This window comes from Pristis pectinata, chromosome 6 (assembly GCF_009764475.1).
Source record: "Pristis pectinata isolate sPriPec2 chromosome 6, sPriPec2.1.pri, whole genome shotgun sequence".
Taxonomy (NCBI): domain Eukaryota; kingdom Metazoa; phylum Chordata; class Chondrichthyes; order Rhinopristiformes; family Pristidae; genus Pristis; species Pristis pectinata.
Window position 1 is genome coordinate 103,478,099 of NC_067410.1, and position 15,897 is coordinate 103,493,995.

A 15,897-nucleotide genomic window follows, 5' to 3' on the forward strand; every position below is an offset into this window, starting at 1 on the left:
TGGCAGAAGCAACTGGAGATTTGTAACCAATTTAGGAATGCTCAGTTAAATAATCCCCTCTGACCCACAGTACTGATCTGGCAATGCCCCAGCCAATCCTTTATGAATCCCCCACTTTTAAAAGAAATTGGGGAAACACATGGCTCTCCTCAAATGATAAATATGTATCTCGAAGGCAGAGGTGAACATAACAAGCAGAGTTTTCAGCTGCACAAGGTTGCAGGTTATTTCAAACCTGATTTTCATTACTAAAATAATATAATCCCCTGGTCAGTTTATCCAGGCTGAGCAAGAATGCCTTGAGAATAGAATTAGTTTGACACAACATAGTGGGCTAAACTAATTAAATTAGTAATTAAATGCCTAAGTAATCCCTTCTGCCTACACAATGTCCATATCCCTCCATGCTCTGCACATTCACGTGCCCATCTAAGAGCCTCTTAAATGCCTCTATCGTATCTGCCTCCACCACCACCCCTGGCAGCACATCCCAGGCACCCACCACTCTCCGTGTAAAATTGCTACACACATCTCCTTTGTTGCATGCTGGTCAAAATCTCCTTGGCAGTTTGGCTGTCCAATCAAGTTCAACATTTTAGCTGGCAATAGGATGCTGGTGTCCTATCTTGGGAGTGTTTCAAGGACCCCATTTTGTCTGGCTGCAGAGTAGTTAAGGTTGCCTGCAACCTGATAAAGAGCTTTAAATTTCTGAATAGTTTGAAGAGAGCAGACAGATGGGAAGGTTTCCAGTGAAGGAGAAGTTCCAAAGATCACCCGCCACTTAAATAAGATAGTCACTGCCAAATCCAATAAGGAATTCAGGGGAAAATTCTCCCCCCAGGAGTGGAATTTGTTTGCATAGGGATTAGTTAAGACAAAACACATAGGTGCATTTAAGAAAAAGCTAGGTAATGACATGAAATAGGAAGAAGTAGAAGTCTCCATTCATAGGGTTAGAAGAATTAGGGTGGGAGTAGATTCCACAAAATTAAGCTAGCACCTGCAACCTAAACTATAATTTTGTAAGTATATGTTTTCTTGTGATGTGGACAAATGTAATAAGGCACCATTGATCATCTATTCTAGGTGTTGAAGCCATGGTGTGGAATTTTTTTTAATCCATTCTCAGGATGTGGATATTGTTTGTAAGGCAGCATTTATTGCTCACCTGTAGGTGAGCTTGAGAAGATATTGATGAGCTATTTTCTTGAACCACAGCAGTCCACATGATGAAGGTAACCCCTGTGTTCTTAAGCAGGAAGTTAGCTAGTACCTGCCTCACTGTTCAGTAAGCTCATGTCTTTAATTATCTTCAGAAGGCATTTGATATTGTGCTTCTATTTTCCACAACATGCAGGAGGTAGACTATTGGTAAGGATAGATTAGCTGGCTAACAGCAGAGAGTGGGCATGTACAAGTCTTTTTCTGACTGGCAAGATGTAATGTGCCATGTGCCACAGAGCAGTGTCAAGGTCTCACCTTTTTTACAAGGAGATGAAATCACCAAAAGGTCTGGTTGCTGAATGACACAAAGTAGCAGAAGTAAATTGCGAAGAGAGCGTATGAAAGGCTACACCTGGCTGGGGTGCCTAGGAGTCAGCCACTCTGGAAGCTGCAGCAAGGCAAGGGTTAAGATAATGTGCAGGCAGAGGTGGTTTGCAGACAGTGTGCAGTCACCCATGCTGAGCAAGGTCCTTGAGACACAGCTCCTCTTGGTACAGCACGGGAGCCAAGGTCACCAGGCAGACCAAGACAAGATAAAGATGCAAATGAAGGATTGCAGGGTACACACTAATTATCGGACAATTACTTTACTTCCACACTAAGGTATAACTGGCCATTAACGTGATTGGTATTTTATGCATGCAAACAAGGAATTCTAAGGTGCGCAAGATTTCAATTAGTCAATTCTTGTATAAAAATGAGAGTTCTTTGTTGAAACTTTAAAATAGTTCAGTGACAGGGGCCAGACTCCTTGTGCACAACTAAATAAACTGTGATTGAGAAGCGAGTGCAAGTTGTCCAATTAGTTTGCGATGACACTCAGGAGAGAGATAAGAAACTTCAACTGGAGGATAGAGAATGTTTTGGATTCTCCACCCATGAGGGCCATGGTGGCTCAGTCTCGAGTACATGCAAGAAGAGGTTATTTTTTGGATATAAGGGAATCAAAAGGATAAGGGATTTTTGGGGGAAAGTAGAGCTGCAATTAAAGACATGAGCTTACTGAACAGTGAGGCAGCCAAAAGGGGCCAAATGGTCTGCTCCTGCTTCTACGTTCAAATAAAGACATTAGCCACACTTAAAGTCAAACAAAAATTGCATTTAATTACTTGTTCTCATAAGCAAAGCTCCAATCAGCTCAAGATTGCTATACCCAGATTGCTTTTAATATCTTAAACCTGCACCTATTAAACAGTCATTTTCAGTCAACCTGAAAAAGGCAAAGAATTAAATTCAACTCAATCACACTTGATCCTGCAGACAAGTAATCTTTCGCATCAGCCTTGATCCGCTGCTGCCAATTGTACCTGTCCTCCCCAAACTGACACACACTTATTATCCTCAGCATCTTTTAAGGAATACTTAACAGAATAGCCATTCATATTGGATGCTTAATCGTTTACACAATAGAAATCAGAATGCAGTAAAAACCTGGAACCAAGGTTTGTCAGCTTTGAAATGGTCCACACATTGCACAAAGGGGTTTGCCAACTGCTACAAATAAATTTATAATTCCTTCATAGGAGATCCTTCCTCAAATGGTTTCCGTAATTCTAGAGCTCTTTCCTATTCCTAGCAATCGTGGAAAACAAATGCTAGGTGACGACAGGTTCTGTCAAAGAAAGCTTTGTTCAACTATTGTACTGGTGAACTGTTAGTTTAACTTAAGTTTTGAAGAACCTTAGAGAAGCATGCAAGCCAGCCTTCAAAATATGGCTCAGAACATTGAAACAAAATTCTGTATATCATGTCTAAATATTTAAAATGAGAATTAATTCTAACAGTATATAACATAAGCATTTCTAAGATCCATGTATTTTCAGACACACTGTGAAACCATGGTGGTCTCCAAGGCAGATTTCACTAGATCTGCTCCAGCAATTAATTTCAAAGTACAGTACATTATGGTACAACAAAGTGCAGGCACAATGTGTATTAAGTTTAGCTTAGTAACTAAATGGTAGTCATCACAATATCTGGTGTGTTTACTAAAATATAGGAGGGAAATTCAAAAGTAAACAATCCAGAAGCATTTTATAACATTTTAGGCACCAGAGTGACGAATTAAGAATCAAGTACAAACAGAACCACAATGTTTCATACTGCATAACATTTTGGCACAAATGCTTGTTTGGCAGTACTGTTATATCGGGTACAAATATTGACTTTCTCAATAACATTTCATAAATCTGGTTCCAGTTATTTTGGACTAAACAGTGATAATAAAAATCACAGTTCATAGGCTTGCATCAAATTAATCACAGTACAAAACCAGCTTTAAAGTTAGGAAAATGAAATAATTTGAGCAGTAGGGAAAAATGTTAGAAAAAGGTTAAAAAGAAAGCATATCTGACCAAATATACATGTTAGAGTGAAATTCCCCAGTAACTCAATCACCATTTTAGATTTTGCTGGTTAGAATTAATTTTAAATACTCAAAAGGGAATGTACAGATGCCTGAATAGTTTCATTAGTACAAATTTTAGAGATTGTAGGCAAGCGCAATTCTCAGTATCCTTCATTTTTCCACTTTAATGCTTTACAGCTGCTATTCAGCAATTTGAAAACAACCATTTTAGAATGGAGCTCATCTATGGCATATGAACAGGTAATGAAAAAACATGAACAGCACTCCCTATTCAGCGAAAGGCCATTCTACCCAAAAAGGCTTCATTTTCAATCTGATTTCAATCATGTAAAAGGAAAACAGAAGAGATGCCAGGGAGAAATGAATGCGTATTACTACCCCTTTGTATATCTACAGATACTATTCACTTTTCCTATTAAGTTTCCCCAAACATTGTCATTACATCAAAATGTTCACTTTAATATTGACGTCTCTAAGAGTGATGTGAAGATGCCAGTCATGTGGCTGGCTCTGTTTCCTTTCCACTCATGCAATGGAACGTGACTGGCAGAGACATTACCAAGGTTCGACAGCTATTCCCAGTTACCCAAGCTAACAAAACGCTCATGTCAAAGGAGAAGTTAGAGGGACAGAAGGGACTTTGCAACAGAAGGTAAAAGAAAGAGCAGACAGCAGGCAATGCAAACTTTCATGTTACAATGATGAAACCAAATAGTTCAATCAGCTTCAACAGGCAGCTGACATCCCTCCCAGAGGCAAAGTACTTTTATCTACACTATATTGCACTGAAATTATTTTTTTATTTCAATAGTACTAATACTCTGAATTAACTGTTACTAACAGTCAGTAAACACTGCATCTGATTTACAAAGCATTCTTTAGTCTTCTATGGATAAAGCAAGACTCACACCCCAAGTTAAATTAAATCAACACTGGACTCCTACAAGTTAGATATGGCAGTTATGAATAAACTTTTAGCTTACGACTTTGATCTAACAGCCACCAGCAATGATTGTCACAAAAGAACCACAATTGGAAAAAATATTAATATTAAATGCACTGACAAGGAGCTTCAAAATTCTCAAAAATATAAAAAGGATGGTCTTTCTAAATGGTCAAGCAATATAAAGTTCATAGATTTATACTTGGGATTGTTTTCTTCCCCATCTTCTAATCCTAGACAAAGTAATAAGCCTCAATGACAGCAAATCCAGCATGCTTCCTGTCAAATGCCAACCAGAGTACAGCTTTCCCAACGCCATTCCAGTAAATGGCCTCACACTAACCTCTGACGTCAAGCTCCCTTTCTGTGCTAGGCAAGGCTGCCAATTTAGTGCCTTTTTTGTGAAGAACCTTGTGCTGTGAGTTATCAAGTGGACAGATAAAGCCCAAATTCATTGCATGCAAGAGCATGGCAGCCTCCACACAGAGGAGGGACTTGCATCCTGTCAGGCTGTCACTGGTTAAAGCTCAACCTCCAGAGGTAGAAAGGCAGTACGTATTATCCAGGAAGCAATGGTTCCAATACCTTCTTTCCGTCCCCATCCAACATCTATTATTTCACCCCCACCCCCCGTGCTGATTAAGTTTAGCTGTCTTTTATGATTATTTCAGTCCTCTCTGCACATCATTCTTCTGCTACTGATCCCTACTTCTTCTTCTTCCCCCCTCCCAACCTTTTCTTTCTACCCAAGGCAATATTTATCTGGCCAAAAAAGAACACTAGTGTGTGACCAGCCAGAGTGCAGATCTTAACAGTGAATAGCAATCAATATAAAGCACTTTATGGAGAGCATTGTGACAACTCCAGCTAATAATACTCTTACACATTTTACTGATGGGTAGCTTCCTGTGTTGAAACATTTCAATAAATACCAAGAGTAAAACCACTGTCATTCTACAAAGTGCTTCCAATTATAAAGATCCAGTACACAAATTAGCAAGTTTCCCGATTTCACTCGGCCACCTCAATTTGGCACAAGGAATGCCAATCGCTGATCATCTCATTTTATATTGCGCACAATCCTCCTACAGTGGTTTGTCTTCATTTCACTCAGTGCTTGCTCCAGCTTGCGAATGAGGTGCAGCAGGGTTGCAGGGTCAGTCTGAAATACACTGGCATTCTGACAACCATTCTGTTCAAGGTGCAGTTTCAGGGTCAGAAGTGGTTTGATCTGTTGCCTCAAAGCACGACTGGCTAACTGATGGAAGAAATAAGTGAACATTTAGAACCATCCCAACATCATAGGAGAGCAGCAAACAGAAAAAGAAAACTCTTGTTTATGGTTTTGGAATGTATTACCTTAATAACAATGCAATTAGAACAGCAAAGGCATGCTCAGTGTAACCCCCACCAAATACCTATAGACGCTATACAGAAGTCGTCCCTACAACACGGTTCATTTAGACCTCCAATACACACCTCACAAGAACCAGTATGAGGGAAGTAAAAAGCATGGGAATTTAGTGCAGAATCTAGGAGTGAATAAAACCAAAATGGTGAAGTGTATTTGTAAAAGGTTCAGCCAGACTAGGAAGGAAGATGGGAGTATCACAGTAACCCTTGTATAGATAAGGACCAGGGATTCAAACAAAGAAGAATTTAATGCAAGATGCAAATCCCCGACAACTGATGCAGCCTCTGCATTATTTTCACTGTTTGTGAATGTCAAACACTAGAGTTAATCATTCTTCATGTTTCAAAAATGTAAAAGTAGCACTAAAAAAAACAATAGAGCATTTTTAAATACAGATTAAGAATTAAATACATTTAAATTAACTCACTTCAAAAAAATATTAATAACCTGAAACTTGACTTTCCGAGTTGCTCCTTTCCACGGTGCTAACCTCACACCAGGTCTAATTTAGCACAAGTTCAGCAGGTAGATTTATCAGCTTAACTGCTGGGAGACTGCAGGAGGTCGGCAAGCCGCTGCCAGACTCCACAATGAGTCCAGCATCAGAGCAACAGCAGAGACCTCTCCATATTTGCACGTGACCACAGCAGTGATTTGAATCATCAGTCTGGTCCTCCCCACTTGACTGATGTATACCGTTGATTTAAATCCCATTACTGCGGAATTTAACAACAGAGTAATGCCTGGCAAAACCTCGACAAACCTCGAATGAGGTACACGTTTATAGCAACTCACTTCATCAAAACATTAGTCCTTCTGATGATTACGAATGGCGATATAAATCAAAACATGGCAAGGGAAAGGAAAAGGAAAATGAAAATACACTTGTGTTTGGAAAAATTGGGTTTTGTAACAGATTTAAATTCTTTACCTGTACATCGAGTCTCCATTCTAAGTTGTGGTAATGAGGGAGGTCGGGAGCCAGTTCACTCAGAATGTGCCGAATCTCTCTCCTGTTGTCCAGGTATAGCTGAAGCAGCAACTTGTTGAGATCTTCAGAAAACCCCAAGACAAGCACAGAGTCCTGGAAATCCACTTCAGAAATCTAACCACAAATTATATTTATTACATATTACATTCAAATTTAACAGTGAAATTATTTCTCCTTCCTAGAATAAGACAGTGATTATGCAAGCTACAGAAACATGGAAAAAGAAACAAAAAAATCATAGGTTTAACACCCATTCTGGATTGCCAGATGTCAGGGAAACAACGGCTACAGGAAATTCCCACCCAAAACTTTTCTGCCTCTCTATCGCTGTCTGGAAGTTCTTTAAAACCTACCTCTTTGACCAAGTTGTACTACTAACTTATGTGGCTTGAAATCAACTTTTTTTTGGGTAACACTCCAGTGAAGCATCTTTGGACATTTGCCATCTTAAAAGATGAAGATAAATGGAAGATGTTGTCACTCCTGTTGAAAAGCCACAGCCAGTTTGCACAGAGCAAACCTCCTACAAAGCACAATGTGATAATCACCGACATTTTTTTAAAAAGTAATATTAATTAGATATTGGAAAGGACTCTAGGATAACTCTGTCAAAATAATGTCATTTTTATTTCAATAACATCTCATTGAAAGTCTGCACTCAATGGTACAGAATGCCCACAGAACCGAAGAGCACCAGCAGCCTACAGTTTGAGATCCAGTCCTCTGAGGTAGTATTTGAAACCCATCACCCACGAGAGGCAAGTGAAACCAATTGAATCATAACTGAAACTAAAGCTGAGGAAAGCGTGAAAAAAAATTACATGCAAATCCCTCAAGAGATTGAAAAGAGTGCGGGATATCAAAAGTGAAGGCCAAAAATACACAAATTAAATTTCTTTACCATCATTTTGGAGCTTTCCGTCATCAGATACATCAGTCCCTCCACTCCATGTTGCACTGTTTCAGTACTCACATTCAGCTTCCCTGCAGGAAAAAAAAGCAAACCAACAACTGGAAAAGTGGACACACCTTGTGCTTCAGAGGGGTTAGTGCAGTTCCAAAGCAATATCACAACAGTGGGCAAAACAACGATGAGAATTGGTTTCCCATTTAGTGACATCCAGCAAGCAAGATTCAGCAACTTCTATTAGCAGTGGGTACAGGAACAGAGTTAAAATTCAGTGCAAAATAACTGCCATGATACCCTACAGAATCAAAGAAAACTATGTAAACTTTCTTGCTAGATCTGCATCAGTTGACAAGGAAATGGATGTTCTCCCCAGTTCTTAGCTGATCACTCACCTGTTTAACCAGGTGTGCAAACCCACATGACCATAATACTATGTTGTATTTAGTATCACACTGGCTTCAAAGTAGCAGCGTTCTGCAAAATTCTACTTTTGCACTGGTTCTTTTAGTGGAAAATCTACAATGTTATGGTTCCACCTACATTGGGGAACATTGTAAAATTGAAAATAAGTGAGAGGAAAGCTTCTAACCTTTGACATGTAGGGCAATGGGAAGACATGTTTGCTTCCCTAACTACAGATAGAAAAACATCAACAATAGGAAATTCACGACTCAAAGCACATTGTTTCTTCAAATATGACATACTTGCCGCTCCTTCAAATATTTTGGGATTTGAGCCTTTCTTCAAAAATTCCACAGCAATTCGACAGAATTCTCCTACAACTGAACAATGAAAAGTTCATTGGACAAACGATTGACTTATTACAAGAAAAGATTTAAGGAGAATTGCAGAAAAAATTTACAAGGATGCTGCCAGGACACGAGGGACCGAGTTATAGGGAGAGGTTGGATCGGAAAGGTTTAACAAGGTTATGGGCCAAACACTGGCAAATGGGACTAGCTTAGACGAGACATCTTGGTCAGCATGGACCAGTTGGGCTGAAGGGCCTGATTCCATGCTGTACAAATGTGACTCCGCAATATTGAAAACACAACAAAACTACTCTTTTCCCTTTGTGTTAATTATTTACTCTTTCCCATTTTGCTTGCTTTCCATCAGACTGGTTTATGGGTTGGAATACAACAGTGCGTTGTTCTACGCCACTATTTGGATGCAATCTTGTGTCACATGGCAGGATCTTAAATGTCAAGCATCTTTTCAAGGAGAGGGAAACTACTCTGAAAACCTCATTTGCAATCAGTCTGATATAAAACACTATGTATAATGGTTTTAGTACTGAACCAGTAAGTGCTACAACTCAAATCCTATCACAGTAAATTATAAAGCTGAATTGGTAAATTAAGGTCAGTAGGTATATTTAATAAATGGGCTAATATCCGATAGAGAGAAATATTGCGCAGACCTCAGCTTATTTGCACTTATGTCATTAGATACAGGATGAAATTAGTGTGCACTGGAGTCACAAGAGACTGCAGGTGCTGGAATCTTAAGCAAAAAGCAAGCTGCTGGAGGAACTCAGCACATCAGGCAGCATTTTGGGTCAAAACCCTTCATCTGGACTATTTATTTTGTGCACTATTTTGACATTTCAGTGTCAGGCATGCTGCTGTCTTTCAGGTGAAACTTAAAAAAGTCCCATCTGCCATCTCCAGAAAGCAAAAGATCATCACTCAATGACCAAAGTAACATTTATCAACATGAAGACAGAATATCTGACCGGAACCCGTATATTTAGTGCCTGCAATTAGTAATTGGTTTATTATTGCTACATGTACCAAGACACAATGAAACGCTGTTGTTTGTGTGCCACCCGACAGGTCATTCCATACACCAGTACATCAAGGCAGTACAAAAGGAAAAGAAAAATTCCTTACAGTGGTGAGGGATGGGGGTGTTGGGAAGGAGAGGGGGAGGGGAGGAGGGGGGGAGGGGGGAAGGGGAGGGGGGGAGGGGGGAAGGGGAGGGGGGGAGGGGGGAAGGGGAGGGGGGGAGGGGGGAAGGGGAGGGGGGAGGGGGGAAGGGGAGGGGGGAGGGGGGAGGGGAGGGAGGGGAGGGGAGGGGAGGGGGGGAGGGGGGGAGGGGGGAGGGGAGGGGGGGGAGGGGGGAGGGGGGAGGGGAAGGGGGGAAGGGGGAAAGGGGAGGGGGGAAGGGGAAGGGGAGGGGGGGAGGGGGAAGGGGAGGGGGGGAGGGGGAAGGGGAGGGGGGGGAGGGGGAAGGGGAGGGGGGGAGGGGGAAGGGGAGGGGGGGAGGGGGAGGGGAGGGGGGAAGGGGGGGAGGGGGGAAGGGGGGGAGGGGGAGGGGAGGGGGGAAGGGGGGGGAGGGGGAGGGGAGGGGGGAAGGGGAGGGAGGGGGAGGGGAGGGGGGAAGGGGAGGGAGGGGGAGGGGAGGGGGGAAGGGGAGGGAGGGGGGGAGGGGGGGGAAGGGGAGGGAGGGGGAGGGGAGGGAGGGGGGAGGGGAGGGAGGGGGGAGGGAGGGGGGGAGGGGAGGGAGGAGGGGGGGAGGGGAGGGAGGGGGGAGGGAGGGGGGGAGGGGAGGGAGGGGGGAGGGAGGGGGGGAGGGGAGGGAGGGGGGGAGGGGAGGGAGGGGGGAGGGGGGAAGGGGAAGGGGGGAAGGGGGGAGGGGGGAAGGGGAAGGGGAGGGAGGGGGGAAGGGGAGGGAGGGGGGAGGGAGGGGGGATGGGGGGAGGGGAGGGGGGATGGGGAGGGGGGAAGGGGGGGGAGGGGGGAAGGGGGGAGGGGGGAAGGGGAGGGAGGGGGGAAGGGGAGGGAGGGGGGAGGGGGGAAGGGGAGGGAGGGGGGAGGGGGAGGGAGGGGGGAGGGGGAGGGGGGAGAGGGGGAAGGTGAGAGGGGAGGAAGCAGCTGGCGGTAGGGAGGTGGGAGGGACATTGACCCCCGGCGCCCACCCGCTAACCGGGGCGGCGGGAATCACTGACCGGCAGCGTCCACCCGCGTCAGGAAGCCCAGGTGCTCCCTGTGCTCCTCCGACAGAACCAGCAGCATCTTCCCGCGGGCCCGGGCCTCGGCAGAGGGGCCGCCGCCACACACCCAGCACTTCCGCCCCGCTCCACCGGCAACGGCCCCCGGAAACCTCCGTGTGAAACACAGAACCCCGACAAAGGTTCCGCCTTCACAGGTTGTCCCCAACTAGCAAAACCAGGCGCCATCCAGTGGTGGAATTCGCCCTGCAACGTGATCCTAATTAAAGTTTTCCAAAGGCAAACCCTCCAGTTGGTGAACTTTCTTTCCATTTGCAAAGCACGAGTTTTAAAGTGCAGAGTTGGTGTCTCACCTTTGCAGTGAGCTTATTTTAACATCTGTTACTTTCAAGGTATGTGGGCTTCACAGGCTGAGCCAGCATTTAATTGCCCTTTGTTAATTGTCCTTGAGGTATAATCTTGTGTGAACTTCGTTGTGACATGTCAGAGGTTTGTAATTCACTCAAGATGCCCAATGACTGCTGTGAGATAAGAGATTGTAGGCTTTCACCTCAGGTGTTGTCAGTGTGGGGTTTGCATGTTCTTCCTGTAAGCACATGGGTCTGCCCTGGGCGCTCTGGTTAGCAGGGTTGTTGGACCCTAGTGTATAGGTGGGGAGCAGAATCTCGGGGAGTGAGAGTTGATTAGAATGTAAGATTAGTGTAAATGGGTTGTTGATGGCTGGTACAGACTCAGGGCCAAAGGGCCTTTCTCTATATTTCTCTATGACTCTATTGCGTGAGTCTTTTCAGACAAGATTATTCAACCACAACCAGAGGAAATACAACCCGTCCCATTTCCCTCATGGATCAACTCCCCCTCTGATTCTTTTTACCAGTAGGAGATAACCAACCATAAGAAGCAAAAATTGAAACATTCAACACAGAGTCCACAATTGACGCACTGCAACTTCTCACACTTCATTTATCGGAAAGGAACAATTGTTTGTTAAAATATTTACCTCTGCTCTGTCTCCATCTGGGATACAAGATTATAGAGTGGCTGCAGAAGAGTTTCATGAAGATTAGAAGCTTTTGTTGCGATGAAGCATATAAAAATACAAATTTATTCATTAGAGCAAAAAGGTTAAGAAGAAATCTCAAGGGTTCAAAATCAGGAGAGATTTTGGTGAAATAAATCAGAGGAAAAATTTATGAACACTGATTTATATTAAATTTGGTATTTATTCAAAGAATAAAGGCAGTGGCTAAGCATTTTGTTTTATTCACACTAAATGTAGAACATGGAATGTTATGATAGAAACAAACAAAATATGATATATGTTATCTGTAATCCAAATGAATAGTTTAAATTTTAGAAATAGGTAACAGAATATGATTCAGTGGAAAGCACCGTTTGCCTCTGATGCAAGAACTCAGTGGTTTCCTCCAATCTTGGAGAAGCAGTATGACTTCAAAAACAAGAATGTAATCCTTGCCTTGAAAGTGGTTTGCAATTGCTGTCACTTTAGCTGATCACAATTATCACCCACTTTGCGTGAGGTACGGAAGCCTGAGGTCCCACACCACCAGGTTCAAGAACAGCTCCTTCCCTTCAACCATTCAGTTCTTGAACCAACCTGCAAATCCCTAATCACTGCAGTTTAGCAACACTATGACCACTTTGCACTAAAATGGACTTTTTTTTTGTTCTAATTGATTTTTCTTGTAAAAATTGTATATAATTTATGTTTAATTTATCTTCTTGTGAATGCTGCTTATCTGATGCTATGTGCCTGTGATGCTGCTGCAAGTAAGTTTTCCATTGCACCTGTGCACACATGTAATTGTGCACATGACAATAAACTCGACTTTGATTTTTAAGTTTGATATTCTCAGTCCCACTGTGCTCAGACCAAAGGAAATTTATTTTTTGACAATTAAAGGTTAATACAAGAAATGAAATGTATCTCCTGTTGTAATAGGAATGTACGAATGAAGTAGGCCATGATGGGTAGGCTAGGATTAGTGATGGCCCATTTGATACTTGCCCACTTTGCTGTAATCTACCACCTGTTCTCTGTCTGAACCAACCTGGTGCCAATGAGAAGGTTTACCACGGACATGACCCCAAGATCATACAGTATATCTTTCCCTTAATCTCTGGTAACTTGCCTCTCAATGTTTCAGCTCTTTGCCTCCCTTTAAACATATTTTCCTACTGTCCATTAGACCCTTTTTGTGCATCTCACCAAGATAGTTGCCTAAAAAATCTCCCTGCCATTTTTTTGCTTTAGAATATCATTTCAGGTCACCCTAATGCTGTTGTTTATATAACAGGAAGTTTATTTGCAAGGGTCACAGAACTGCTTTGTCAGGTTTCCTTGTCTAACACTGTGCTGAAACGGACATTGTTCACTGTTTATGTGCTGCAGGTTCTCACGGCCCTTAGCATTTAGCTCAGTACATGCAAGCTTTGCCTCCTGTCTTAAAGAGACATATTGTAAAACGTGCCACTGTTACCACTGAATGAATGGATGCTGCAGTGATGAGAGAGGGATTAGGAGAATGCTTCCAGACAGTCAGAGGAAGCTTGGTAGGTGGTGAAAAACAGTGACTGTAGGAAGTATGTTGTTTGTGCATTGGGGTAACAGCTACAGTCAGGAACTCCCAGATCTCTGTCAGCCAGGCACGGTAGTGTAGCGGTTAGCGTAACGCTTTACAGCGCCAGCGACCCGGGTTCAATTCCGGCTGCTCTCTGTAAGGAGTTTGTACGTTCTCCCCGTGTCTGCGTGGGTTTCCTCCGGGTGCTCCGGCTTCCTCCCACATTCCAAAGACGTACGGGTTAGGAAGTTGTGGGTGTGCTACGTTGGCGCCGGAAGCGTGGCGACACTTGCGGGCTGCGCCCAGAACACCCTACGCAAAAAGAGATGCATTTCACTGTGTGTTTCGATGTACATGTGACTAATAAAGATCTCTCTCTCTCTCTCTCTCTCTCTCTCTCTCTCGCTCTCTCTCTCTCTCTCTCTCTCTCTCTCTCTCGCTCTCTGAATGTCCACATACTGGGGATATGCCACACTTGTTCTGCCTGCTCCTTAGGCTGAAGGGAAAGTAGGTGAAGTCTCTCCTCCTTGACGATGGAGTTTGGGTGACCTCCCTATTGCATTGGAAAAGAGCAAATTATTCAGAGATCAACAGCAGCAGCAACCCGGAATGATCCTGATGCCAAGGATTTATAGAGTCATACAATTGTACAGCACAGAAATGGGCTCTTCAGTCCATCATCCATGTTGACATCTTAATATCTACATATCCATTATATTAAAGCTATTAATATCCACACTAGTCCCATTTGCCCGCAGTAGGTCCATGTCCCTCTACACCTTGCCTATTTAAGTGCTTGCTAAATGTCTCTTAAACGTTGCGATTGTATCTGATTCCGCCACCTCCTCTGGTAGCGAGTTCCAGATATCAGACCTCTCACCTCTTTTTGAAATTCCTACAGTGGAAAAAAGAGTCCAACTATCTACCCCATCTATGCCTTTTATAATTTTATATATTTCTATCAGGTCGCCCCTCAGCCTCTTTTGCCCCAGGGAAAATAAACCCACTCTATCCAATCTCTCTCTATAATGAAAGCCGTCTAATCCAGGCAACATCCTGGTGAATCACCCCTGTACTCTCTACAGTGCAACCACATCTATAGTACGGCAACAAGAACGGCAGCTGTACTCCAGCTGCAATCTAACAGCGTTATGTAAAGTTGCAACATAATGTCCCAACTTTTACTTTCTATGCCCCAAAAGGAAAGCATGGCATATGCCTTCTTCACCACCCTACCTACCTGTGTTGACACTTTCGTCTTTAAGAACCATAGAACAATACAGCACAATACAGGCCCTTTGGCCCACCATGTTGTGCTGACCTTTAAACCACACCTAAGATTATCTAACCCCTTCCTCCCATATATCCCCCTATTTTAAATTCCTCCATATGCTTATCTAATAATCTCTTGAATTTGACCAATGTACCTGCCTCCACCACCACCCCAGGCAGCGCATTCCATGCCCCAACCACTCTCTGGGTAAAAGCCTCCCTCTGATATCTCCCTTGAACTTCCCACCCATTACTTTAAAGCCATGCCCTCTCACATTGAGCATTGGTGCCCTGAGAAAGAGGCGCTGGCTGTCTACTCTTTCTATTCCCCTTAATATTTTGTATACCTCTATCACATCTCCCCTCATCCTCCTTCTCTCCAAAGAGTAAAGTCCTAGCTCCCTTAGTCTCTCCTCACAATCCATACTCTCCAAACCAGGCAGCATCCTGGTAAATCTCCTCTGCACCCCTTCCAACACTTCCACATCTGGTCACACCATTTCCCACAATGGTGTGACCAGAACTAATACTCCAAGTGCAGCCTAACCAAAGTTCTACACAGTTGCAACAGGACATCCTGACTCTGATACTCAATGCCCCAACCAGTGAAAGCAAGCATGGCATAAGCCTTCTTTACCACTCTATCTCATGATGTACTTACAGTATCAAGGGCAGTGTGGGTGACTCTGCCCTCTGCTGGCAAAGTAATCCAGGCATTTGTGGGGTTATATTTGAAGTCACAGGTGGTTACAGATCTCAGTGAGGATAATAAAGAGGTTTGAGTGTTGGTCCTGTAAATGCACAGTTTCAGGCGATTAGGGTTAGTAAAACCTAGTGGTTGTGAAAGGAAATAAGAACTTTATTTATTTCCCTGTACTGCACTTTCTCTGTAACTGTAACACTATTCTGCATTTTTTCCCCTTTTGTACTCCCTCAATGTACTGACATATGGAATGATCTGTCTGGATGGCACGCAAACAAAAGCTTTTCACTGTATCTCGGTACATGTGACAATAATAAACCAATTACCGGAACCATCAATTTTCGGACCAGTGTAGTTAAAAATCCTGTTCCAGATGAACTGCGCATGTTGCATTCCTGTTGCTGTGAAACAACAAATTTCACAACATATGTCAGCGATAATAAACCTGATTCTGATTCTGATATTGTCTGAGGGAGTTTCACACCAGAACAAGATATGCTCGGGTGAATGAAAATCCCACTACAAATGAGACTA

At 43.3% G+C, this 15,897-nt stretch overlaps 1 protein-coding gene across 1 annotated transcript; it reads right to left on the bottom strand.

The window, feature by feature from the left end:
• Nucleotides 1–2,304: 2,304 nt before the first annotated feature.
• On the bottom strand, nt 2,305–11,006 carry commd2 (COMM domain containing 2). Its single transcript, XM_052017730.1, has 5 exons — nt 10,804–11,006; nt 8,555–8,632; nt 7,842–7,924; nt 6,881–7,054; nt 2,305–5,793 (listed from the first exon to the last, which is right to left on the bottom strand). The coding sequence occupies exons 1-5, from the start codon at nt 10,868–10,870 to the stop codon at nt 5,596–5,598; spliced, it is 600 nt and encodes a 199-aa protein (XP_051873690.1). The 5' UTR covers nt 10,871–11,006; the 3' UTR covers nt 2,305–5,595.
• Between the last annotated feature and the right edge of the window lie 4,891 nt (nt 11,007–15,897).